The 23,645-nt window shown below is 38.2% G+C and overlaps 3 protein-coding genes across 3 annotated transcripts in view; 2 read left to right on the top strand and 1 right to left on the bottom strand.

Moving 5' to 3' along the window:
* The window catches only part of frya (furry homolog a (Drosophila)), a 37,541-nt gene extending 33,961 nt beyond the window's left edge, over positions 1-3,580 (bottom strand). Inside the window, exon 1 of the mRNA XM_017032190.2 lies at positions 2,773-3,580. Coding sequence (XP_016887679.1) covers positions 2,773-2,977 — 205 coding nt within the window. The 5' untranslated portion in view covers positions 2,978-3,580. The remainder of the gene's footprint in view (positions 1-2,772) is intronic.
* Positions 3,581-14,989: 11,409 nt separating this feature from the next.
* On the top strand, positions 14,990-19,755 carry LOC103378182 (extracellular calcium-sensing receptor-like). The gene is made up of 6 exons (XM_008309298.3): positions 14,990-15,093; positions 15,168-15,456; positions 16,192-16,935; positions 17,354-17,590; positions 17,964-18,087; positions 18,701-19,755. The coding sequence occupies exons 1-6, from the start codon at positions 15,005-15,007 to the stop codon at positions 19,597-19,599; spliced, it is 2,382 nt and encodes a 793-aa protein (XP_008307520.2). The 5' UTR covers positions 14,990-15,004; the 3' UTR covers positions 19,600-19,755.
* A 525-nt stretch (positions 19,756-20,280) lies between these two features.
* Positions 20,281-23,645, top strand: part of LOC103378187 (extracellular calcium-sensing receptor-like) — a 4,604-nt gene continuing 1,239 nt past the window's right edge. Inside the window, exons 1-5 of the mRNA XM_008309304.3 lie at positions 20,281-20,629; positions 20,712-21,006; positions 21,779-22,597; positions 23,014-23,254; positions 23,494-23,562. Of these exons, the coding sequence (XP_008307526.3) occupies positions 20,409-20,629; positions 20,712-21,006; positions 21,779-22,597; positions 23,014-23,254; positions 23,494-23,562 (1,645 nt within the window). The 5' untranslated portion in view covers positions 20,281-20,408. The remainder of the gene's footprint in view (positions 20,630-20,711; positions 21,007-21,778; positions 22,598-23,013; positions 23,255-23,493; positions 23,563-23,645) is intronic.

Here is a 23,645-nt window from a genome sequence, read left to right on the forward strand (position 1 = left end):
CAGAAATCTGGCCAAAGGTCATTAAAATATTTAAGCCCCACCCCCAAAAAATGGGAGAGACAACTGACCTATTCACCACCCTGTACAACGGTATACTTGTCATCATTTGTGAAGGTATCGCTGCTTCTGACACACTTGTTCATTTAGTTGTACCTGAAGGAACTTGAGAAAATTGCTTCTGTTTTGCAATAAGCAAATAACCTAAATGGTAGTTATGACTGTGTCACTTTTACAGAGCAGCTCTGCAGAGTAGTCCGGCCAGTAGGTTTGACACCACACATTTCTGGAAACCCCCCGTTGAATTCTAGAATTAGTTTTTGATCGTGTTGCTATAGTGCTAAAGTTCATTCTTAGTTCCATTGAGTCTGAAATGTTGGTCGTTCCATTGTCTTTGGACAACATTTTGCAAAAACATCGGTGCTGATTGCGTTTCAAAGGTTTTTAAATGTGTTGGTGTTTCGGGGATGGTGAGGCGTGGCCACAGGAAGAATCCATTAACTACAGGGGCCGGAGTGATTAGGAAAATGGACACAGGAAATACTTGTGTGTCTGTGATGTTTTCAGATAAAAAAAAAATAGTGAGGCCAGCTTATCACAGCAGATCTAACTCTTTTTTTTTTTGCAGCGATGCAGAGAAGCCCATCAGGGAAAACGGTGATTGATGAAAATGGATGGTTGAACAAACAGTTGGCGAGAGTAACTTCTTCGTTACTTCTTAATATGGTGGGACTCAGTCGTCCAGTGAGAGGCCCACTGAGATGCAGACAGTTATGTAATTCTCCAAAGGTTGGGTAAGATGTCTGTCAGAGACAGTGAAGTGAAAAAAACTTCACTGAGGAACATGGACAGAAATATCCATTTATCAAAAACAGACAGGTCTTCACTTTGTGTAACTGGGATTTTTTGTCTGATTAAAATAGTTTAAAGAATAATAACATTACAAATTGAATGTGCTATTTCAGAGGCAACACTTTTTGCTGACATCTTTGTGTGACCTTTAGTTATAATTCTAAACCTCTGGTAAACACTTGATAACAGGTTTTGCTGTACCTTGACTTCCTGACTAATCTTTAACATTTTGGACCAAACTTCATACTTATTTTTACAGACGGAATTTGAAATTCTGATTTGCTATACTTTTATCGTCAAGGTCTTTTCCTTATTTCTTAAATAATCGTTGGGTTTCTTTTACAGCAACTTGTGCTACAGAATCTCGTTGGCACTTTTTTAAAGTTAATTCTGGACAAAGTTTTATTATTGGTTGTTAAATTGTGAATATTTATTTGACTTTCTGTGTAAAAACAATTTTTAAGGCCAAATGCCCTTCCTGACTTATCACTCAATTAAAAAGAAAACAGTACATGTCTGACAAGTATCTGTCAACTATAGAATCGCATTATATAGAAATAATTGACATGTTCTCGTCCTAAAAAACTAAAAGCTGTGTCATACAGGACAGTTTTCATCTAATTCTTCTGTTGACAGTTAAAAACACATTATGGTTATCTTTAAATGTGTTAGATTAAAGACAACAGTCACCAGACACTCAGAGCTAATGTCCCTGCAGCAGTCTGGAGACAATTACTTTAATGTCATTCAGAACAGACAGTCATGTAAGTGTTACAAACCACAAATGGTGATTTTCATTAGACTTCAGCTGATTAAAGGCTCTGACATCTATTAGGTAATTACATTATCAAGCCCTGATGACTGAGAAGAATGTGAGATATGTCCACATGTCCTGTTAAGACGTCCATGCTCTATGTCCAACTCCTGACTCCCTCCAACCATGACGTCTCACTTACAGGGCTCTTCACTCCTCACATTTTTCTCATTTTTTTTCCAATTCGCTGGACTTTTAGGTATGTGCTTCATTCCACACAGTGGGAACTTTTTGTCTTTGCACCTGTTACATTGCTCAAGAAAAATCTGTTTTGGTTAACACTTAGCTTTGTTTTAGCACAAGCTAATGTTGCCATATTGTTGTTTACTACTGAAGTTTATTGATCCCCATCTATAAATGTATTAGATATATATCAGTAACATTAAGTAACTGTTGTTCTGTTATGCTAAATGTTATGTAATGTTATGTCTCATGTTAAGCGCTAAGGGAAAAACATCGGGAATGGGGGCTAATACAATAACTTAATTAATAGGGTGATTAGTTAAAAGATTGAGAAAATTATGAAAACATGTAGACAAACTATAAACACGCCAAATATATACATATATAGCCAGACTTGTTGAGTGTTCACAGGGCCCTGTCCTTAATGCGAGGATTGTTGCTTAGTTTTCACACCTGCCTATTCATAAGCTGCTCCTTCTTGCCTCCTTGCCTGAAAAGTCAGTAACTAAACCATTGAGTAGAAGGACCACAAAAGTGCATTAATACACCAAATAGCATTTGTGGCTAACAAAATATCCTGGTTAATTTCAAATTCATTTTAAATGTCTTTTCACTCGATGCTGTTAGCCAATGGCATTAACTAATATTTGACAAGGCAGAGGTATTTGATAGCATTGGACGATAAGATTAAATCAATAACTGCCAGTGAACTCAACCTATTTGATATTCACAGACGTGCGACATTCTCCCATTTTAATAACACGACACACATCAGACAGCAGGGCACAAATACAAAAAGAAGGTGAGACATTTCACACTGTGATGCTAGCAGCTGCCCAAAAGGTCACTTTTCTTTTCTTTTTTAGTATCCAAAGCCAAACTTCTGTGGAGATCACAACAGCTCGTCCAATAAAAACAGCACCTACTTTCAAGAATGGTGGGCCTTTTCTTGTGGCGCATCTTTTTGAATTTCCCTCTGAAGTCCTTGGGTGGGAACGGATCCAGAGGTAAACTGGCCATGACAACCTCATCCAGACCCTCAGAGCAGTCTGTCTCGCTCTCAGCCATGTCTCTCACAGAACTGTCCTGAGACATGTCGGACGACAAGGAGCCCACGGCTACATCTATCATTCTTCAAAAGCAGTCATTTGAAGCTGTGCCCAGATGCCCCTCCACTCTTTCTTTGAGTAAAGCCTTGTTTTTAATATGTTCCCTCCTAAGAATTTTTCTTTCACAAGCAAATCCGGCTTCAGAGAGATGCAGCCGGAGCTGTGAGCCTAATTTCTACTGATGTCAGCCTAAGACCTTGCACTTGTCAGAGCAGTTCGGCGAGTTACAGTAATGTTTATGAATTAGTCAGGTATTGGATTACTTAGAGCCTCCCCTTTTCAGCAAAAAGACAAGCGACATAGTAGAAGAGGGGCAGTCACAGCCGAGGAGGGAGGGAGCAAGGAAAACGAAGGACGCTCTGACAGCTCCAACACTCCCACCTTCTATACAGCCATGAGGCATTCATGGGCAAATATTCTGTGTTTGACTTGTAGGCTTCACTTCACAGTTTGAACAACATGTTTTTGGTGTCAATAAGACACACTGTCTGATCTGCTGCTGTTCTTATCCAGATGGAAAGTGTTTTTAGTAAACCTCATTTCCTGCATATTTCTGACCATGTCTCAGCTGCAGCTTCTCTTTTATGATCTGCCCTCTGACCTTGTTCAGTCAAAGAGAAACTACTAAAAAACAAGATTCATGTAGCTTGCAGTAAATGCTCTAATCCTTCAACTCCCAAACCTGACAGGACACACCTACCACAGAAACCAGTTTTTCCTAGTCCGTACTATATTGACAATACAAACACGCTGTGTATGTTTATGTAGTTCGGACACTGTGTGTGTTGACGAGATAGAAAATAAAACAATCTTCCTGTTTGCTTGTTGCACAAAGATAGAGAGACACAGAGAGGCTGGTTGTCTGAGACGTCCCCTTGATGTGGACAACCCAGGTCTGAGCTATGACAGAGACACGGAGCACATTCCCAAGAGCAACAAGTCTTTTTTTTTTTTTTTTTTTTTACCTCGTCTATGTTCAAAACACTTATTTCCTCACTAATCAACTTGTCAGAGAAGAACATAGCCTTGAGGAAAAAGATTTGACAGCTGCACATGTTCCACTGCTGTCTCTGCATCTGCTCAGAGATAGTAACGGGGTTTCTTACAATGAGCACCAGATCCACTATTTAGCTAAAGGAATACCCTTCAGATATGTTGGATTCAAATTCAGAAAAAACAAAGTAAAATTAGAACTTAAAGAAAGGTTTGTGGTGAAAGACTTAGTGAGAGTCAAGGGAAAAACAAAAACGGCAAGTATAAGGAAATGTAATAAGCTGATTAGTTAAAAGATGGAGAAAATGATGAAAACATAAAAACAAACTATATATATATAATCAACAACATCATAATAAACTTGTTTTAGGAAACACATAGCAAATATCCTGTCGCCAGAGTAAATAACGGGTTTATGTATGAGTTACATTTTTGATTTACCATCTAATCAGAGCAGGGTCCTAACCAGGAAAATATTTACACATGGACATTTTCAGTATTCTTCAATGATAGGAGTCCTATGCAAGCACTTTGTTGTAATATTGTTCCCTCTAGCGTTTAATATGGCGCACTACATCTTGATTTCGATGACCACGTGCGGAGGTTTCTGTGAATCAATTAGAAAGAAGTTACTGGGAATTTTAGTATCTATCGCCATTAAAAAATAAATGGAACAAAACTATAAAATGAATGAAACAACCACAGACATGGTTTACATTGGTAAATTCGGTAAGTATAGTTGTAAAGTAATGGACAAAACAACTACATCCCCCGCCTTAACTTCCAGCATTTACTCCCTCCCCGCTCCACCCTGGGGAGTGGTCAAAAATCATCAGGTTCACCTGCTCTTTCAACTCTACACTGCTCCGTTTCTAGGTTGGGCAGAAGCACAAAAGATCTATTCAAGAGCTGCACACAGGTTCACAAGCTGCACCTGTTCCCAGCATCAACTGTCTGTTCTCAACCTGAAGCAGGGGGACTCTGTCCTGAACACATGTGACCACGTGAACCCCCCACTGAAAAAATAAAATAAAATAAAAAGAGATAAAGTTAACACCTAGTGAATCAGATTACACTCAAGAAAAAAGTTTTGTTGTTGTTGTCAATGTCAATAGAATGGATCACCCTGCTTCACTGAATGAAGGCTGGCAATAATAATGAAATGAAATAATGAAATATTATTTTCTTGATTTTATATTTTTTATTATGATTTTTTTCTATTTTTTATTGAATTGATTGAAATATCCAACACTATACTACACAATATAATAATAACTATTATTATTATTATAACTGTATTTGTACAGCACAGAAGTCAAACAATACATTGTCATCAGCTGTCAAACAGCAGACTGACTTCCTTGTACCCAAATAATCCACTCAGACTCCTCTGCTGTCTAATGATGTATTCTGTTATGGTCAATGTGAATATCAGTGATGTCACATTAGATCATTTAAAGCCCCCAGACTCTCTGACTAAGGCCCCTGGAGACAGCACCGACTAAGAGGACACAGAGTCGAAGCTGTAAGGCATCACCATCTCCAGGAGCAGAAAGTGTAGAATCAGCAAGAAATTGAACAGAATTGAAGTCAACATTAGAAATGATAATAAATACCTTGGTTCACAGCAGGTGACTTTGTGGTGCATACGCCATTTCCCTTGGTGGAGTGACTCCAAGTTTTAGTCTCTCTCTCTCTCCCTCTCTTTCTCTCCCTCTCTCTCACTGAGCTCATGCCCTCTCCTGAATAATTTAAAGCTTGCCAAGGCATCAGCTTTCTTCTGTTTGCACAGTGACCTGCCTCAGGACGATGCCAATCATCCTGAAACACACCTGCTAACCTGCGGTCAGCTACCCTGTCCAAAATGTCCATACAGTCGATCCAGCTCTATCACTTCAAATGCCATAGACAACAGTAAAATCTGATTCTCTAGTGATTCTGAACAAAGTCACTGCATTGAAAAACAAACGTCAGCAGAATGTTCAGTGTGTACTTACTGTACAGAGGTTTCCTGTGCTTGTACTGTAATCTCATCACTACAATATACTTCCTCCGTTGTGGAAAATCAGCAGAGGACATTTCCTTCAGACCTAAAGAATCAGAATCAGTTTCAATGCATGTTCCTTAAATGAAACTAATACTTAATAAATAACACACCACAGGCAAATCAATGGCTAAAAAGAGAATGGTAAAACAGTACAATAATTAAAGAGTTCTCTGTGGTTATGTGTTTTGTTTTTTTTTTAAATGGGGCGCTATGTCAATGGATGAGTTTGTTGACAATTCTATGTCTATTACACACTCACCACGCTATTCTTAGCACACCATCATTTTTGCCTGAACTGCATTATCTTCTCTTTTTTTATAATAAAATCCACAATTCAGAAATCTCTCTGCGTTATCGACTGTGACAACGCTGCCATCTAGTGGCAAAATGGCGTTAGCTCGCCGGTGACAGGGTCGCAAAGCATTACTGGGAGTTCCAATTTATGGCCGTGGCTCGTTCAAAAGCAGCATAGACTTGCTGTAAGACAACGATACAGTTTTAGGGTCCTAAAATGATTTGACCGGTGGGCGGACTGCAGTATTCCACGACGCAACCCAGAAACTCACCTAAAAGGTTTACAAACAAATCAGCCATGTGTGGAAGTTCAGTATCTGCCAAGGCAGACATCTCAAGACCTGGAGGAATGCCTTGATGCTACCGAGATTAATTATTTAAATTATAACGCAAATAACATATGAACTGTACTCCTTTTAGTAGTTAAATAAACACCGGTAGTCCTGGCTGAATGTGCAAAGCAGAGCGCTGGGCCATCCTCCAAGGTGGCATCAACTAAAGTTACATTTAATGCAATGCAGGAAAAAGACAAATGGAAATGGGTATTTACCATAAGTTGGACAACTTTGTACCAATATTTGCCATAGTTTGCCCATGTCTACTCTCGTGTGAAGGTGCCGTAGAAGAAGACGTGACGTCACACGCTGTGTAGTGTAGTAGTAAATATGACTGCTACACGTGTGTTATCAATTTGGAACATGTTGCGCAATCAGTGACATTTTGATCGTTCTGAAGTCATTTAAATCATTTAATGTTTTTATTAATTAATGTCAGTATTTTATTATTGTAGACAACGGTAAGGGATATATATTAGCTAACAAAAATCAGAGTGTATTGTATTGTATTAAATGTCGTTGCCTCATAGGGCATAGGCAAAAGACCACTTAAAAAAATCCAATCTAATTTGTTCAATCGTTATTGGCGATAATAATAGTGCATTTTCCCAAGGCTTCATCTATGGCAATTTCATGGATTTCACCAACAGCCTGTGTGACAAGCAGCAGCTGCTGTACCTCATTTGTCCACGGAGAGGAGCAGTTATCACGTTCCGCTCTTTGTTCAAGTCTGTGCATGTTAAATACAACGTACAATAAATACATAATGATGGAAACAGTTCATTTAAATCTAGTGTGTGTTCATTAGATCCATCCCATCCATCCATCCATTTTCATCCGCTTATCCGTTACCGGGTCGCCGGGGCAGCAGTCGCCACCCAAATCACATTGCACCGTACCAACCTTCCTGCAGGTGGTGAATCCACTGGAAGGTTCATTAGATCTGATTTTCAAAGCAATAATAAAAAATAAAAAAAAACAATAAAACAACACAAACCAACTAAAGATAATTACATTAAAGAATGTCAAGCCATTACGACAAATAGGTGTCATATATCTGGGTCAGTCTCTCAGATAACTCTCAGTTTTTCATTATTATTTTAATTGATCATGTAAGTATTTATATAACTCCTATAATACCATAAACACTCTAATAGTGAATCGCTGTAGCGCAAATTTACAGCATTATATAGCAGTATGTTGTCAGTGTCTAAAGGTAACTTGAGGCCCGTGGGCCACTTCTGGCCTTCAACCAGTTGTTAATAATAATAATAATAATAATAATAATAATAATAATAATAATAATAATAATAATAATAATAATAATAATACAATTTCACCTTGAGGTGATTATATTCATTTAAGAATGAAAATAATAGTTTACCAGTTTACCAGTATATTGTATCTAAAATATTGGAATCTTGTGATTGGCTCTCACAGGCCAACAACAACACCACCAACAACAACAACAAAAAACAACAACAAATGTATGTGCTATAACATAGCACATACACAGCTAATACTACAAATCATTCCAGTATATAGGGGCTATATACTGGTGGGCCAACTGTAGTACACATTTAATACGCTCTCGCAGGCCAAATATAATTACACTTTAGGCCAGATTTGGCCCCCAAGCCTCAGTTTGACATGTGTGGTCTAAAACTAACAGCCACACTCATTAATTTATCTAATTATGGAACTGTGTCCTTAGAGCGATTAGGTTTTTCAGACACGAAGAATACAAAATACTGTATAAAAAAAGAAGAAAGAAAAATAAAGGAAAAACAAAAGACAGAAACGTGAGTTTAAGTTTAATTAAATACAACAGCAGTATTGTATAACTTGATGAATCGCAATCAGACATGAAGTATCCATGATTTTCCTTTAAACAAAAAAGCTAAAATATTCTGATGTGCATTTCTTTTACTTTCCCAAAATACTTTAACTATTTCTGATTCAGAAAATTGAATCAGAAATAGTCGCAGCTCATCAGCGAAATACAGGAGATTTTAATTGTAAATTTAAATGGAAAATTAACCAATATAATTAAGACTTTGAAACTTAACTTCTGTTGTTGTTCTGTGTGTTTGTGTTTACTTGTGTCCATGTGTGTACAATTTGTTTTTAATCTTCAGAAAAATAATCTCTCAGCATCAGATGTTGTTGAGTCTTGAGTCAGCCGTGCCTTAAGGTCAAATACTCTCGGGTATAAAACACTGTCATATTGTTTTTCTATTAACCATTTCATCATTCTTCATCTGCCAATTACCTTTTTACCCATGAGGCCACAAGTGAAAAAGCAGAGCTGAGGAAAGTTGAACATCAACATGTTTATGTCAAAGAAGACAAAACTTTGAACCAGAGTTTTAGTTCAACTAAACCTAAACTTTTATTTATCATAACATATTAGTCACAACAAATGACATTACTTTATTTTTAACACTGTAACATAATTAGTTTAATTTCTACCATTAAGTGACAAAGATGTCTAGAGGACAAGATCACATGGAGTCACTGCCCTCTTCTGGTCAGTGGTCACATGACATGAATGATCTGTTCAATTTGTTGCAGCACAAAGGCCTGTATGTAGTTAGTTGTAGTAAGTTATTTATGCGCTCCTTTCATTTGTTTATTAATATCGATACTTTATGGGATTAATTGATATTCAATCGATACTAGTGTGAGTATCAATACCTCAGAATTGATACTCCTATTACTACTATTGATATAAAGCATATTTTTGAATAGTAGAGATTTATACGTTTATAACTTGGCCAGCTTTGTTCAGCAGTACACAACTTTTTTCCTGTAATTTTTATCCTGAATTCTAAAAGCATGGCTGTGTAGTTATAGATTTTATAAGAATCAGAAAACAGTGGCAGAATATTGGTAAACTTAAAACAAGACTATAAGGCCACCTCCAACAATCAGTGTTAACGGTGAATTTCTCCAAACACTCAGAATGTGTTCTTTACTCGGCTTACTTATTTTTATGTTTTTAAAGATTTAACGGCTATAAATTGATTTTCTGCTTTTGACAATGTTAAAATCATTCACGTATCAAGTAAATGTAGTACTTTTAAATAAATTAGTATTATAATTTATTATTTATATTTTAAAACACTTTCTTATCATCAACATGATTTAAAATGAAAACAACAATCTGAAATTATAAAGATAAAGACTTTATAAAGATATCTCCTATGTGCATATTTGTCTGTGTACTTTCTTGTGTGCGTGTGTATTTATTTTATTATTTTATTATATATTATTATTATATATTTATTATTATAATTTTGGACTTGTGAAAAATAACCACACAGCATCTGATGTTTTGAAAATCAAATCTGTTATGCCCTGAAGTAAAATGACTCTTGGGTATTTAAAAAGAATAAAAACAAAACTTCATATTTGTTATTGTTTAAATAATGACATCTGTCTTAACCTGCCAATTTACTTTTTTTTACCCATGAGACCAAGTAAAGAACAGCCGGGAGTGGAATGGGCAAGAAAAGGCAGGTGTTTCTTTGGAGTCTGACGACATGTGAGCCTGAGGCTGGAGCTCTGGAAATGAGCAGGTGTTTAAATCCAACCTTTAATTAACAACAATGATGATGTAACATTGTCCAAAACAACAGCAGAAACAATATTTCTCTTTGAAACTTTAAACTTTTATACAGTTCTGACCAACTTATTTTGAAACTTTTATACAGTTCTGACCAACTTATTCGGTATATGAAAAATATTATTAATATTATTTTTGACGCATATAGTTTCAATAAGGATTGATGGGGAAAAAGTATTAATTCTGGCTTTTTGGGCAAATTATTTAACATTTTTTTTGTAATAAAGAAAGGTGAATATTATTGGCTTCAAAGGCTCTCTCAGTTACTCCATGTTAACACTGAGTGACCTTTAATCTTTCTTGTTGTATTTATGGCCAACAAATTCAATTTAGCATAGATAAAACACCTTAACAGTATTTAAGTGTTGTCCGCTTCTCTGCCTTTAACTAAACAGCCTTTTTAAACATGTCAGCAGAGCAGAGCAGAGCAGCACATTTTACAACCTTTTGTCTACTATTGAGTTTTAATTTTTAAAGTGTTTGTTTGAATGTACATTAATATTTTCCTTATGGCATTAGCATTTAAATGTATGCATTTAGCATTTTTATCCAAAGTGACATACAAGAGCATGTATGGAAGTGTGGTTTCAATAGGGCTCAAACACAAGACTGAAGAGCATGTGAAGAGCATGTATGGAAGTATGGTTTCAATAGGGCTCAAACACAAGACCTTCTGTTTGTAAGGCAGGTGTCATAACCACTACACACTGGGAGTGTGGGTACAACCCCAGGTTCTGCTGGTTGGTTTCCTCTTAAAATATTAGCACAAACAATAAATAAATAATAATAATAATTACAAGCTATTGTGTAATTTTTTATATTCACAGAAGTCAAAGAGGTGGGGGATACGAGACCTCCTATTGGCCCCAGGGACAGGAATGTTTCAATATAAAGTAATTTAGTAAATGTTGTTTTCCCCTTAGGAACACAGTGTACAAAACATTTTAATTGTATAAAATGATGCATAACCAATTATGTAACATTGTCGTACGACAGAGGGAGCTTAACTACAACCCACAAAAATGTCTGAAAAAAACCTGAGGCAAAAGCTTTGTGTGCAGCTTATAACTCAATAAATGTTAAAATACTACATTTAACAAACAGATTAGCTTCAAAGGAATAGCTACTGTATAATCAGTGTCAGAATTGCAGCGAAACTTGAGACAAACATTCTTATGTCATCGACATATGGTGACATGTACGTTTGAGTCCATACATGAAAAAAACCTGTGTAGTAGGACAAAACCCATGCACACAGAAGAAGAATATGCAGAATTCTTCATACAGAGAGCCAATCATGTATCACTTAACCCCTGACTGTTGATCTTCTGGTTGTAAGGCACAAGCTCTATCCACAACACCACCGTCTAGCCATCAAATATCTTATCTAACTTTTAAAAGATGTCTGGTTAACTTTTAGTATATTATTTATCTTAAGAGGCGGTAATGGAGGCATAGTTTGGACACAATATCACACTTATATATATTGCATATCCATGATCATCAACTGGTGGCTCGCAGGTTGCATTTGGCCCACTGAACTGTCCAATCTGACCTGTGACTGGATTTCTTGTGATTTGTGAGGATCAAAGACAAAAATATTGTGTGGTCTCCACAATATATATATATATATATAAAAAACGACAACATCTGAGACTTAAAGAACTATCAGTAATCCGCATCATTTATTATTTAATAGAATTTTATTTTATTTTATTTTTATGGCAACAATGTCGTTACATTTCTTATGCAGTCTGAATAATTTTCAAAAGTCTTTGCCCAACCCCTGTGTACTTTCTGACCTTTACAAAAGTTAAGGAAAAACAGATTCTCAATTTAAAGTAATGAGTTTCAAATTTGTTTATGTGGAAATGAAGCCTATTAACCAAAGACCTGCAGTGATCCTATTGTTCTGTTCTCTAGTTGATCTCCAGAGGAGGACATGATGCAACAGTTCAGGCAACTTTCCAGCCCAGCCTCGGGCAGAATCTTGTTTACAATCGTTTTAAGTCCAGACGGAGTTTGTTGTTCAAAAGTGAACAACAACTCTATCATAATTGGATCTATAGTTTAACTAACCTAAAGACTGTTAGACTAACTTTTTAGATCATAATTAACAGGTTAAGTTCAACACATTAATAACACATTTTTACCACTGGGCAGAATATCCCGCATTGGACGCCCAATAATTTCACTGTCCACCCACGTTGGTACTGAAATATTAAATATTTTTTATAGCATGCATCTGCTTTACCCAAGCTGTCTGACTGCAGGTAGACCAGGTTAAACCAGCGAAGAACAGTTAGTAAGTCTTTGGTTGAGGGACTGAAGACTGATTACTACGTTCTACGAGTCACCATTAAGATGCAGTTCAGAATTCTTTCAATATATTTTGTTTTTTAACATTTTTATGTATTGACATTTTTACATATTAACACATCACTCTAACACAAAAAAGTGTGAAAGTCCTCTCCATTTTTTCCCCATTAATTGTGATTAATCCACAGCCACACAGTGATTAACCAGATTGAAATTTCCAATCAATTCAAAGCTTTAGTCTGGAAAATTTTAAGGCAACATGTTTATATATGTTAAGCTTTGGTCCTTTGTGTGTTGACAATGTATGTGTGCAATATATGGCAATTTATCTGGGAAAAAATGAACAATGAAATGGTGAATGAATAGGAATCTACATAGACATCACAAAACTGTATGGGAACTCAGATAATTTAAAAAAAGTGTTACATATTATATAAGAATAGACATAATTCAGAGCTTGTGTGACTGTACTGCAAATATATTTTATTTTATAAATATATTTTATGTATTGGCATTGATCAAATTTCAGTTTCAGGTTCATATTTTTCTTTATGTCTATGTCTCTTTATGCTGTGTGTATTTGGTCCATTATTTTATAATATATAACTTTTAGTTAAAGCACACAGTGTTGTATGAGGAACTCTAACGGCTGACTTTACTTTTCTGCTAAATGATGTAAGACTTGGGAGAAGTTTCCAGATCAAGCCTCAGGTAAAGATGAAACGTGAACTCCAGAGAGACCTTGTTACTGTTACTTTGTTGATGTTGTTGAGAGGAGCTGAGGAGCCTGAGGTGTTCGTGTCACGGTCAACCTCCAGACACCTGAACTTCACCACCTGTGTTTAAACTCAATGAGCTCCCAGTGGGAGAACAACAACAACAAGCCAGGACGGTGAAGGTCAGGCGCCTCTGTAAACACACTGACAGCTTTTAATTAAGGAGGACCCCAGAGGTTAATGAGCTCGTTATTATTCACCCATCCGTCTGAAGAAAATAACAACAAAGTCAAATTAAATATCACATGGTTCACTGCTCACTGATCAATCAACTGTGTTTGACTGTTCCCTTTCTGTTAGATGTCAAAACTTTTATAAACATATACAAACTTTTCCAATTTTGAATTGGTTACAAGTGTTACTTGTTTCTGAGCTATGACCAAATGGTTACATTATTTATATATACACACATTGCATACATGTGTATGTGTGTGTTTGACTCCTATTTTTATTTTTAATTAATTAATCAATCAATATATACGAGTCATAAATCAAACTCTACAGAGTCGGTGGATGTCAGTCACGAATTGAGTCATAAATCAAACTCTAGCTCCACAGAGTCGGTGGATGTCAGTCACGAATGTTTATCTTGACGATGGTTTGTAGAACATGTCAGGAGTTGCTTGATACTTCGTGTCCAACAGTCCATTTGACAACCGTGTCCTTCAGCTTTTTAGTCGTAGACTTACTTTACTGCAGGTGTGATATGAGTGTGACCGTCTGACCTGAAGTTGAAGCCTCTACAAACACACGCTGGGAGTTGACATGATATTTTAAACTGAAGCCCAGGCATTTCCCACAGTGGGCACAGATAACCACTTGTGTGTCAACTGTGTATTAGGAAAGCAAACTATCCATGGTGTAACTTACTACTTAGCTGATAATTCTCCAGACCTTCAAGTGATTAATGCTCTAATTTTAGCAGCCCTAATACATTTAGTCAGAGACCAGTGACTTAGTGAACCATCACTATTTGTCTAGCAGTCAAGGCCCATGACTGAGTAAGTAATTGGTAATTATGCAGCCTTGGGCCTTAATGTGTCTTAGAAGACACTAAAACATCTTCTAAAGGTTCTCCTCTTGGATTGATACCAGTATCGTTGACCCCCTCACAACAACATCACAGCTTTTTCTTCAAAACTCTATTAAACGTTATTTAAACACCAGTCAGTGTCACCTTTTCACCTTTGGGGAGGGTCGCCATTATCTAAAACATTACAAAAGTGAGGTTAATATATCACCGTAGCCCACCTTCATGTTTGGAAGATGGGCTACGGTAGGTTGAGTTGCGGTAAATTGTAAACATTGGGGACGTTCTTTGTATAGATTCTGTTGCAGCAGAAAATACTGCAGTTAAAGTAACAAGGTGCGACCGTATCAGTGACGCCGACCAGCTAGCCAATTAAAAAGTTTCCAACTCTGATTGGTCAGAAAGCTTGCACTTAAAACTGCTGTCCACTAGGATTATAAATGTGATCATTGATTCTGAGTGTAGTCGCTCCTGATCGGGGTCTGTACTCAGAACATGCCTGTTGTGATCAGACGCCTGTTTTTCATCAAGTTTTTGTTTGTATTTGCAGCTGCAGATGACAACGCTACTTCCTGTCAGATTCTGGCCAGTCCAGAATTCCCTTTGTTGTCCAAAGAGGGAGAAGTGATGATTGGAGGAGTTTTTTCTATTCACAGCAAAATCTCTGAACTTACACTTTCCTTCACAGAGACACCACCTCGACTCACCTGCTCCAGGTAATGGTCATTTTAATACTAGGATCACAGTAAACCCAAGTTTCCTACAGTATTTTTTTTTTTGTGTGTTTTAGCGTCAACTTGAGGGAATTTCGATTTGCCCAAACCATGATATTTGCAATCTCGGAAATCAACCAAAACACTCTCCTTCTTCCAAACATTTCTGTGGGCTACAGAATCTACGACAACTGTGGCTCCACGTTGTCCTCGATGCGAGCAGCTATGGCCTTGATGAATGGTGAAGAGCTGACGGGAGGACCGAGGTGTTCCGGTCAGTCTGCTGTTCATGCAATCATTGGAGAGTCTGAATCTTCGTCGACCATCGTGCTCACACGCACCATAGGCCCCTTCAAAATACCAGTGGTAGGACTATGGATGATCATTGTGTTCTTGTCTGTTTCTTTTGTTTTTAATGACAATATGTTAGACATAGGCCGATACAAGATACAAGTCTTGTCACCGCTTCGATTTCATGGGCCATTTTTTGACATTATTGTTCTTCTAATGCACACTATTATCTGCCCTGTTTATATGTTGATTGCATTTGCCATTTGTTTTTTGTTTTTACTGAGGAGCTTTTATTCACACAATTTTTCAGCACCGTTTGAATTGAATTTGTATTTTTGAATATGATTAAGACATTCTAATGTTTTCTGACAAACAATACATTTAATATTGTTATTTGACTGTAAGTTGAAGTATTTTTTGGCTCATATTTTGACAGGTTTCATTGTTGGCCCTTAAATTTACTCTTTGTAAGTTGGAGTATTTTCATTCAATTTCATTGTTGGCCCTTAAATTTACTCTGTATTGTGTTCTGTACATTTGGTCGTCATAAGACCAAATGGTAAAAAATAAAATAAAATAAATCAGAGAATCTTAAGATAACTTGATTTAAAGTAAAGAAGATTAATATGGACACTTAACAGATACATTTAAATCAATCTACACACTAACTACTTCAGACTAATGACAACTGTCCTTCAGACCTGCTTTTTAATTGCTCTTCCATTCACTTCCATTTCTATGTCATGTGTTTTTGTGTTCAGTCTGTTAAAGAACTATATTGACTCAACATTCTTCTTTGTGAAATTCCAGATTAGTCATTCTGCCACGTGTGAGTGTCTAAGCAGTAGGGAGGATTTTCCGTCCTTTTTTCGAACCATAGCCAGTGACCTTTACCAGAGCAGAGCCCTTGCTCATCTGGTCAAGCACTTTGGATGGTCCTGGGTCGGGACAGTCAATAGTGACAGTGACTACGGCAACAACGGCATGGCTATTTTTCTTGCCGCGGCCAAAGAGGAGGGTGTGTGTGTGGAGTACACGGAGAAGTTTCACAGAGCGCAGCCTGAGAAACTGATGAAGGTGGTGGAGGTGATACAACAGAGCACCGCCCGCGTCATCGTGGCGTTCATGGCTCACGTGGAGATGAACAATCTTCTGGAGCAAATGAGTTTGCACAACATCACCGGTCGCCAGTTCATTGGCGTGGAGGCGTGGATCACGGCCGACAGTCTGGTGACTCCCAGCAGCTTCAGCGTGCTGGGAGGTTCTCTGGGCTTTGCTGTGCAGAAGGCCAATGTCAGCGGTCTGAACGACTTTTTAATCAGAGGGTTCTGGGACAGAGAGTGTCCCGTGGGAAAAAATGTGGTACCGACAGAATTTTGTAAAAACAACCATGATTTAATTAAATTCAAAGATTATGACGACGATGTGTCAGAGCTGCGGTACTCGAGCAACATCTACAAAGCCTTGTACGCCGTGGCCTTCTCTCTGCACAAAGAGCTTCACTGCTCTGGGAGTCAGGGATGTGACACGACCAGAAAGATTACACCCTGGCAGGTAAAGTGAAAAAAATAAGCCAATTTAGCCCATGTTGACAGCAAAGCTTCTATGTTGGTAGGCCATCCTTTACAAGCAGAAACCTTCCTTTGTAACTCAATTACTTGTCACCAGTGACTTCACACGGAAAAGTCACATCACAGTTTAAATGATATGTTATTGAACAGCTGATCTATCAGGTGGAAACATTCAAAAACATTATTTGAGTTAGCTCAGTGACACCGTTTTCCTTACAGCAGCTCCAGTGCCACCGTGAGTTAACTTTGAAACAAACATTTAATCTCTGACCACTAAAACAATGTTCTTAACCTATTAGTGTTATAAAACAGTAATTTAGATACATAATAAATATGTCGTAGGTTTGTTCATATCCTGTAATTGTTGTTTAAGTAAACTGACACTGAATGTTGTATCTCAGGTGGTGGAGTCTCTGAAGCAAGTGAACTTTTCCATTAAGAATGGAGAACAGGTTTGGTTTGACAGCACTGGTGCAGCTGTGGCTCGGTACGAGGTGGTGAACTGGCAGCGTGGACCAGATGGGTCTGTCCACTTTAAACCTGTGGGTTACTACGACGCCTCGCTGCCCATGGGACAGAAGTTCCTTCTCAAAACTGAAGACATAGTTTGGCCTGGTGAAAAAGAAGAAGCAAACACTGTATGTAACCTGACTTTAGACTTTATATATATACTGTATGTTAAATATTTAGAAAAAAAAAATATATATGTTAAATATTTAGAAAAAATATGAGTTAATGAGGATGGTAGAAGGTGGAAGGCTTAAAGGTAATCATTAATTTAACCTTCATTAGCGAGCTAGCACAAAATTAAAGTTAAAGGTAACCCCTGTGGCTACTGAGCCCTTTCACTTTGTAATTAAATGCCATTTTTACTCTTTTTCTCGTTCTAAAGCCTCCTGTGTCGGTGTCATTAATTTAGCCTTCATTAGCGAGCTAGCGCAAAATTAATGTTAAAGGTAACCCCTGTGGCTTAAATTAAATGCCATTTTTACTCTTCTTCTCGTTCTAAAGCCTCCTGTGTCGGTGTGCAGCACCAGCTGTAATCCAGGAACTCATAAAGTACTGCAAAAAGGAAAACCTGTTTGCTGCTACGACTGCGTGCCGTGTGCAGAGGGAGAAATCAACAACAGCACAGGTGCTATCAACGCTAAATACAACAACTCCGACTTACTGGTTATATGCCTACACTGCTGCCTGCTAAAGTTTTCTATGGTGTGGGTCAGGTTAAGAAATGGTCTTCTGCGCCTGGGAAAATTGTTTTAACCACTTTAAGCTAATGCTTAGCTATTATAATCTTTTACAGTTAGTAGCTAACTTTCAGGTATTACATGATATTTCATGCAAATTTTAGACAAACTTTTGCTAACATGGTAATTAGCTAATTGCTATTTTTTTTCTTTTCCTCCTACCTCCTCTACTGCTAGCTCAATATTCTCAATGTCCTCTTCGACATCCTTTTACACCAGTAGCTCTGTCTCGAACATCATGTGTCACTATTCACTACTTTTCTTCAGCTTATGTCCAACCCATATCACCGGCTCGAGTCTGCTAATTTAAGCTTCTTATCATAGTTTATCCAATATTCACCCAATTTAATATTGGAAACAATTTAAGCTAATGTTACCCAGATACTAACAATCATGCTGTATATTTATTCACATACAAAAGTCATCAAAATTAAAAGGAGAATTTCAGAAATGTGCTAATATATTGGATCGACACAAAACAAACTCAAACTTCCATTCCAGATGCCATTGGATGCAATAAATGTCCTGAGGAGTACTGGTCCAATCGACGCAAAGATAAATGCGTCTTGAAGATTGTTGAGTTCCTCTCCTTCACTGACGCGATGAGTCAAATCCTGGTGTTCTTCACTCTTTTTGGAATTGTCCTAACTGTAGCTGTAGCTGCACTTTTCCTCCACAATAAAGACACTCCGCTAGTGAAAGCCAACAACTCAGAGCTGAGCTTCCTGCTGCTCTTCTCCCTGACTCTGTGTTTCCTGTGCTCTCTGACCTTCATCGGCCGACCGTCTCACTGGTCCTGCATGCTGCGACACACGGCCTTTGGCATCACCTTTGTTCTCTGCATCTCCTGCGTCCTGGGGAAAACCATCGTGGTGCTGATGGCTTTTAGGGCCACACTTCCAGGCAGTAATGTCATGAAATGGTTTGGACCAGTTCAACAGAGACTCAGTGTTCTGGCTTTTACTCTCATACAGGTTTTAATCTGCGTTCTGTGGCTCACCATCAACCCTCCGTTTCCCTTCAAGAACATGGAACACTACAAGGAGAAGATCATTCTGGAATGTGCTCTGGGTTCCCCCGTGGGCTTCTGGGCTGTGTTAGGATACATCGGACTCTTGGCCATGTTGTGTTTTGTACTTGCATTTTTAGGCAGAAATCTACCAGATAATTTCAACGAGGCCAAATTCATCACCTTCAGTATGTTGATCTTCTGTGCAGTGTGGATCACCTTCATCCCAGCATACGTCAGTTCTCCGGGGAAGTTCACTGTGGCTGTGGAGATCTTCGCCATTTTAGCCTCCAGTTATGGAATACTTTTCTGCATTTTTGCTCCAAAATGTTTCATTTTAGTCTTTAAACCTGAACTTAACACCAAGAAACATCTGATGGGAAAAGGATAATCACGAAAAAAGAAAAACAAACAAACAAACAAATATTAACTGAATATTTGTATTTAATCAATATATATATAATTACTGAAACCTACACTGCCAGACTCCTACTATGCAGACAGAGGTAAAGACCTACATTGTTCAAATACTACTGAGTTAGAACGGAAAAACACTTTCATAAAAGTGTCACATTTTTTTTTTCAAAATTGCCTTGTTCAGATGGTTTTTTTTTACTGATCAAACTACCAAAAGTAGTTTTTTGGCACACTGTCTAGAACAAGTGGGAATTGTTTGTATTTTGTGAGATGACAGTGTGAGAGTTGGTACAAACAAATGATAACAGCTGTAAGTCATCTGCATACTAAATCATCAGATTTTGGAACAGTAATTTCCATGATGTTTTACAACATTTAATGTTTAAACATATGGTGAGTGATTAAAATTCATGTATAAAAAAGTTTCAAGCATTGCCATAATAGTAAGTCAAACATAAAAAACTTAAAGCTAAAATCAATTAAGAGGTAATTGAAAATAAAACAAAACTCTTGTTAAAAAAATGAATACTTTAGCCCAGACCATCCTAAGTTAATATTTGATATAATACAGAATTATAATAAAGATGAAATAATTGGTCCATCCTTCTGTCAGTGCAAACACAAGGGCTGTCATTGGTACGGTGACAAAAAACAATATTCATACATAATCCATGAAAATCCCAGAGGCTTTATGGTAGTTGAAGAAAAAAAAAAAAACCTTATAAATGCTTAGCACTCAGTGGGTATAACCTGGAGTTTGGGGGTGGATTGATGAAGTGAGCAATGGTGGTACTGACTCTGATGCTGAGCGCAGAGCTGCTGCTTCTTTCCCTCTTAACCACCAAAGGAGAAAGTCCTGTGTGTCAAACATATAGGACTGAAGAAGTGTCCCAGTTTTCTAAGGATGGGGACATTATTTTTGGAGGCATTTTCTCCTTCCACCAGCATCCAGTTAGCATTAATCCAGATCTACAAGAGGATCCAGGAACAATCCAGTGTGAAGGGTAAGGTCACCGAGACAGCTTCTATTGTTTTGTCTTATTAATATTGGCCCTAAAACAATGTTTTTCACCCCCGCTTTTAAAGACTGGACCCAGGAGAGCTGCAGTATGCTTTCACCATGATGTTCGCAATCGAAGAGATCAACAACAGCTCCGAGCTGCTGCCGGGTGTCACGCTGGGCTACAGGATCTTTGACTCCTGTCCCAGCATCCCCCTGTCCATCAGAGCATCCCTCAACCTGATGAATAAGTATAGTGAGAATGAGAATAAGGGGGAGAGCTGTCACAAACCCTCCAGTGTGCACGCTGTCATCGGGGAGACCACTTCAACCTCCACCATCGGTATAGCACGCACCATGGGACCGTTCCATATTCCTGTGGTGAGTGAGTGGAGGAGGCCAAGGAAACAAGTTGTCAAATGAAGACAAGTCTCACTGTTTCTTGTTTTTTCTTATTGTTTAGGTAACAGTGTGAGCAATCACATTGTTTCATGCTGCAGTTTGGGATTGTGTTTGTTTGTATCTGTAGGTGAGAGGTGACATGAACTGAGGCAAACACTGCATTCTACCTGTAAAATGATGACTTCTTACTTCTTTGTGTACTGATGCTCGTACTGTTTGACTGGTTCTAGATGTTCTGTGTAAATATTGAACATCATCTGCTATGACGTTGTTTATAACAAATATATATTCACCATAATTCACATGTTTTATTTCCATCATGTTTAATAAAAAAAAAACATGTTATTTCTTTTCTATCACAGTCTTAGCAAAGGTGCCATAACCTGCTTTAATTAAAACGCTAATGATATCTTACATACAGACAGGATTTTTTCCCTATGACTCTATGCTACTGCTTTTGTGGTTGATGTAAAATAAATGAGGAAAGAGAACAAAAGCGAAAAATCACCAACAATGGATTAAAGGCTGTGTAAATCCTGTAGCAGGGTTTTAAAACAGAAGATTTAGAAGCAATACAAAATCCACAGACAAGGAAGTCACCAGGTATATCTGTGATGAATTCTCTTTTGTTAGTTTTGTTAATTTAATTGATTTCCCACCCCATGTAGACAGCCTGTCATTTTAATCAATGTCAATCAAAGCAAAAATGTTGATAAAATGTCAAACTTCTTGTCTGTGTTTGTCATTTCAGATCAGTCACTCTGCGACGTGTGCATGTCTCAGTAACAGGAGAGAGTTTCCCTCGTTCTTCAGAACCATACCCAGTGACATTTACCAGAGCAGAGCTTTGGCAAAGTTAGTAAAACACTTCGGCTGGACCTGGGTCGGTGCCATCAGGACCAACAGTGACTACGGCAACGGTGGCATGGCCACCTTCCTGAAAGCAGCTGAAAAGGAAGGTGTGTGCGTTGAGTACTCTGTGGCTATTTACCGGACAGATCCACGGAAGTTGTTTTTGGAGGTGGTGGACATCATAAAGAAATCCACCTCCAAGGTTATTGTGGCGTTTGCAGATGGCACTGACCTGGACATACTGATCAAAGAGCTGCACGCACAGAATGTGACAGGCCTGCAGTGGGTGGGCAGCGAGGGCTGGATCACTTACCGTTACATCGCCTCTGCTGTCAACTATGCTGTGGTGCAAGGGGCAGTGGGCTTTGCCGCGCTCAACGCTCACATCCCTGGACTGCAGGAATTCCTGGTGAACAGCAGACCCTCGACCGCACCAGGGAACCAAGGCCTGCTGGAGCTGTGGGAGAACGTGTTCGGCTGCAGCCTCAGATCTCCTCCGAAAACCCCAGGTTCTCTGGGCCTGTGCTCTGGGCTGGAGTCTCTGAGGGACACCGACACCCGCTTCACTGATGTCTCAGATGCCAGTCTGTTGAATAACGTGTACAAGGCTACGTACGCTGTGGCTCACGCTGTGCACATGCTGTTGATGTGTGAAGAGGGAAAAGGGCCTTTTGAGAACAACACGTGTGCGGACAAAGAAAATGTACAGCCGTGGCAGGTAACACAGATACATTTACGAAATACTACTTGTTATATATAGTAGAATACTACTGTCTAAAAGGATATGTCATGAGGGGAGACAAGATAATAATGTACTTCAAAGTTTGATATTACACTATTTCACCTGATCCCTGACATGACATGGCAGTACTGTACTGTATTTACAGTACTGTAAGGTATATGGAACTTAGCACTAGCACAGTTATACTAGTATGTAACAATATACAGTTTAAGAAGTATATTTAATACTTGTGACTAGTGATTTTAGTCTCATGACCTCTTTAAGACTTACACTGGAGTGAAATAAAAAAGAGATTTTTTAAAAATCTACTGTATCTCGAATATGCTTTCATATTATGTATTATGTTCTACATTTTTCTAGTGATGTGAAAACTATGTCCATTCTCTATTCAGGTGCTGCATTACCTAACCAAGGTCAATTTCACCACAAAAGTTGGTGACAATGTTTTCTTTGACGACTTTGGAGACCCTGTGGCTCGTTATGCTCTGGTAAACTGGCAAATGGACGAAAATGGTTACATAGTATTTCAAACCATTGGTTACTATGATGCGTCTCAATCTGAGGGAGAGCAGTTTGAGATGAAAAGAGACGTCAGAGCCGTCTGGGCTGGACACAGTCTTCAGGTGAGTCGGGGTAGACTCAGCTATCCCATAAAAGGTTAATAGTAAATAGAACTTGGCAATGGCTTGATACGATACTCAGGATCGGTACTATAGGCCATTCGATCCAATACCTGAGCCCAATAGATCCACATAACGTTTACATGTCGTAAACTACTACCTCAGCAATGGTAGCCCGTGGCAGGCTGGACGAGAAAGGTTTCGGTATCGCAAATTTTCCAAGTTGCAGTATCGGTATCTGACATGAAAAAGTTGTATTGAAACATCCCTACTTGGAACTGACTGAAAATGCCTTAAAACATAATCGACCCGTAGTAAAGGATTTTTCCATGTGATTCAGTTTCCGATTCCGATTCAGATTAAGAAGAAAAAAATGCTCAAACACTCAAACAACACAATAATTT

Source organism: Cynoglossus semilaevis, chromosome 4 (assembly GCF_000523025.1).
Source record: "Cynoglossus semilaevis isolate Cse_v1.0 chromosome 4, Cse_v1.0, whole genome shotgun sequence".
NCBI classification, from domain to species: domain Eukaryota; kingdom Metazoa; phylum Chordata; class Actinopteri; order Pleuronectiformes; family Cynoglossidae; genus Cynoglossus; species Cynoglossus semilaevis.

Excerpts from the sequence above, each read along its gene's own strand:
- LOC103378182 (XM_008309298.3), top strand. The coding sequence starts at position 15,005 with ATGATTGGAGGAGTTTTTTCTATTCACAGCAAAATCTCTGAACTTACA. Across the intron at positions 16,936-17,353 it reads GAAAGATTACACCCTGGCAG|GTGGTGGAGTCTCTGAAGCA; the intron begins GTAAAGTGAAAA and ends GTTGTATCTCAG. Across the intron at positions 18,088-18,700 it reads AGAAATCAACAACAGCACAG|ATGCCATTGGATGCAATAAA; the intron begins GTGCTATCAACG and ends CTTCCATTCCAG.